Source organism: Barbus barbus (assembly GCF_936440315.1).
Source record: "Barbus barbus genome assembly, chromosome: 18".
Taxonomy (NCBI): Eukaryota; Metazoa; Chordata; class Actinopteri; order Cypriniformes; family Cyprinidae; genus Barbus; species Barbus barbus.
Genome location: NC_136746.1, coordinates 23139667 through 23143243, shown reverse-complemented (window position 1 = coordinate 23143243; position 3577 = coordinate 23139667). Strand labels below are relative to the sequence as shown.

Below are 3577 nucleotides of genomic sequence, written 5' to 3'. Positions count from 1 at the left end.
TGTTTGCCGTTTTATTCAGTTTTGCTCTTTTCAGGAAAAAAAAGAAGGAAAGTACAAAGAAGATGAGAAAGTAACATACAGTGACCATTTGAAGGTAAAATCTCTCCTGCATGTACATAGACATGAAACAGATAGATTTTTTTTATTCATTTTATTCCTGCCGTGCCCATGCTCTTTGGTGTTTTAAGTGGAGGCTGGTTTCTCCAGCATATCAGACCGAAGTGATACATTCAGTGGTGCTAGTGAGACAAACCCCACAGTCACACCGGAGGGCCACGGGGTAGGTGTAGGATGGGTCCACGTGTGCTGAGCAGTTCGGCAGCTGCACCGTCTCCAATCGAGTTTCGTTATAAGTGCACACGCGCTGGTGCGACTCGATGAAGGGCGGGTCCAGGACTGGCTTCTGCAGTGATTGACAGGTGAAAAGAAGGGTGTGTGTCAGACTGATGTCATAATGAGGATTTTTCATCTGGGCTACTGATTTATTTTTTTTAGATAGACTGTAGACTCTTAATTAAACATGTTAAATAATGTCTCAAATGTCTGTTCCAACCCAAATAACATATACTGGAAGTGAAATTTGTCCCTGAAGGCATAATGAATATTATCCTGATCTGACTCTTAAAACTGAACGACCTAATGTAGTGGGGAAAAGAGCAGTGTTAAGAGCAGTAAATAATAATGTATGTAAAACATATTTTGCAGAAAATTGTCATGAATCAAAAAATACATAAGAAATCATTATAAAACAATTCAAAACAACAGGAACAAAGCCAGGCCTGACTGCAATATCTCAACCATTTTTCTCTATTTTCTGTTATTTTTTCCTTTAATTTCTAGCAATCAGCCCAAGAGGTTCTCCCTCTCTTAAGAGCACTAAAGGAAAAGCTGTTCGATGTATTTTTTTTTTTTCTTTCAGAAAACGATTATTTGGGTCAAAGTGAGTTCTGTTCCCAAAGTGCTTTCAACTGCTCTATTTGTAAAATGAAAACACAATCCAATCTTACGAACACAATCAGTAATACAAATGAAATTTTTTTTGCAAAATAAATACAAACTAACATTCTATCTTTGCATTTTTGTGAAATAGTCAAACCTTTTTGGCTGCTTCAGTTTGTATAAAAGCAAAATCACCTTGTCTATGATTTAAAATACTATGTAATATACTATGCAATTTCAATTAACTATGCAATTTCTTGTAATAAAAGTATTATCACCTTGACATTTCTTATATAATTTTGATTAAGTATTGATCACATTGCAGGTGTGCTGCAAAAGCTCTTCTCTCTTTTTATGTGAGCATATTTTTGTCACAGGCTAATAAGATCAGTCTTACTTCCCAGGTCTCACAGCGTCCCCAGCAGGCATCAGTGGTGATGTGCAGCCCACTGCATCCTGGCTTACGGGCCAGAAAGGTAAATTCTCTGACTGCACAGCCAATGAAACGCTTCAGGTTGAGCACAGAAGCCTCTGTATGAGCACCGCAACACAGCCAAACAGCCAGTGTCACACAGCACAGAGTTACAGGAGACGGCCTACCACACATACAGAGAGAATAAGAGTTCATGAGGAGGCCGTGTGTCTCAGAAGTATGATTAAGTGTTGTAAAAGCTCTGTAGGTTGTAAAAAAAATCAAGCAATTACTTTTGATTAACATAAGTGTATAATTTGAGTTGTAATGATCCATGAAAACAGAGCTGTTTTTCTCTTACTTATAAAAAGTCACATTCAAATTGTTTTGTAAAATTTGTATAATTCCTAGCATGTACACTACCACTAGGTCAGTTTATTTTTTGCACTTTCATTCAGCAAGGGTGCATTATATTGATCAAAGTGACAGTAACGACTATTATAATCTTTAAAAAAAAAATAATTTGGACATTCTATTCATCAAAGATTAAAAAAATATCAGTTTGCACAGAAAAGCATTAAGTTTCAATGTTTTCAACAGATGATAAAAGAATGTGACACTGAAAAATTCAGCTTTGGTATCACAGGAAATACGGTAAATTGCATCTAAAAATATATTAAAGTAGGAACGTTATTTTACTTTGTAATAAGATTTCCCCATTTAGTTGCAAATTTGATTGAACAAATTACATTAAAAATCTTACAAAACCCCAAATTTGGAAGTTTGTGTTTGTCATTTTTGTTTTACTGTTTTACCCTTGAAAATCTATCATTAAATGACATTTTTAAACTATGATAAGATGTCCCAAAATAGAATTTCCATAAAGAGCTGTAAAAAGGACTATTTAAATTTCTCACCCCTGTGCTCCAGACCTCAGAGGAGCCATTGCTGATTCTAGTGACTGTGGATCTGTTAACAAAATAACAGTAATTAATAATTACAAATAATTATTAAAACACAAATCTCACTTATCTTCTATCTGTCTTCTTAGTTTCAGCAAGGTCAAAGATACCTGGATGGCAAATGCAGCACAGCTAAACTCTCCAGAATCAGCGAGAAATCTCAATTCAAGTCCTGATATCACCTCTCCAGAAGTTCCTCTGACACTGAACTTGCACAAATCTGTAATTTATTAGAAAAGGCACTGCCAACCCCACCTAAAACACACGGGGCTGTCTCTGTAGCGCCAACTGCATCCAGCCGTAATAAAGAGATGTCACATAAGACCAAAGACAAACAGGGAAGGAGCCGGTGAGTCCATGTGTGTGGAGATTGATCCAGCCCCTCAGGCTCTGAAATCTGTGCACGTCTTACCTGCTACTCAGGTACATCAGCCGTGCATCCATTAATTTAATGAAGAGGAAAGAACCTCCTTTTGTTCGGAGTCATCCACATGGAAGAGAATGGGGAAACACATTTATCCTCTAATCCATGTATTCATTTATTCATCCATCCATCTTGTGGGCTGTGGTTAGTCCTGGCTCCAGGTGGTGTCAGGACAGGTTAAATGAGACGTCAGGCTCCAAACAGTTAGAGTTTAATCAGATACTTTCCATGACAACATGGTGGCATAATCTAAGAAGTGATTTTCCAGAAAGGTCTGATACAATTGACACCTGAGGGGGCAGGATGACAGTTTTGCTCACTTAATTTCCTTTGAAAATCATTTTCTTTATTATATTCTTTATTCTTTTTTTTTTCTTAAATTAGAAAAAAATGGCAAAGAATGTGTTTGGATTTCATGAATGACAAACCAGCATATTAGATATATAACTATGCTGCCAAAGCCTGAAGAATGGGACTGATCTGCATGGGGCCACTAGGGGAAATTCGATTAATAATTCCAAACAATAGTAGTACAGAAACAAAACTGCTGGTAAAACATATTATATATATATATATATATGATCTAATTTGACATGATCTAATTTGACTCACATAGTAATCATGTTGTCCCACAACATTTCCCTTTAGTTCTGCATCAGTATCCTGTACATGTCCTGTATATGTAGGTATACACTGGCAGGCTATTCAGTGAGAATTATGCAATGAATTTTGGCTTCTTTAATAGGCATTGTATGATTGATAAATATAAACATATATGTGTAATTGTAAAATTATGTTTTTTAAATAAAACGAAATTTGCAGAGCGCAACCTGCCATTTT

At 36.2% G+C, this 3577-nt stretch overlaps 1 protein-coding gene across 1 annotated transcript; it reads right to left on the bottom strand.

Annotated features, from left to right (window-relative positions):
* Positions 1 to 2705, bottom strand: LOC306884147 (glycoprotein hormone beta-5-like). Its single transcript, XM_079439843.1, has 4 exons — positions 2424 to 2705; positions 2269 to 2320; positions 1337 to 1535; positions 1 to 403 (listed from the first exon to the last, which is right to left on the bottom strand). The coding sequence occupies exons 2-4, from the start codon at positions 2295 to 2297 to the stop codon at positions 212 to 214; spliced, it is 420 nt and encodes a 139-aa protein (XP_079295969.1). The 5' UTR covers positions 2298 to 2320; positions 2424 to 2705; the 3' UTR covers positions 1 to 211.
* Between the last annotated feature and the right edge of the window lie 872 nt (positions 2706 to 3577).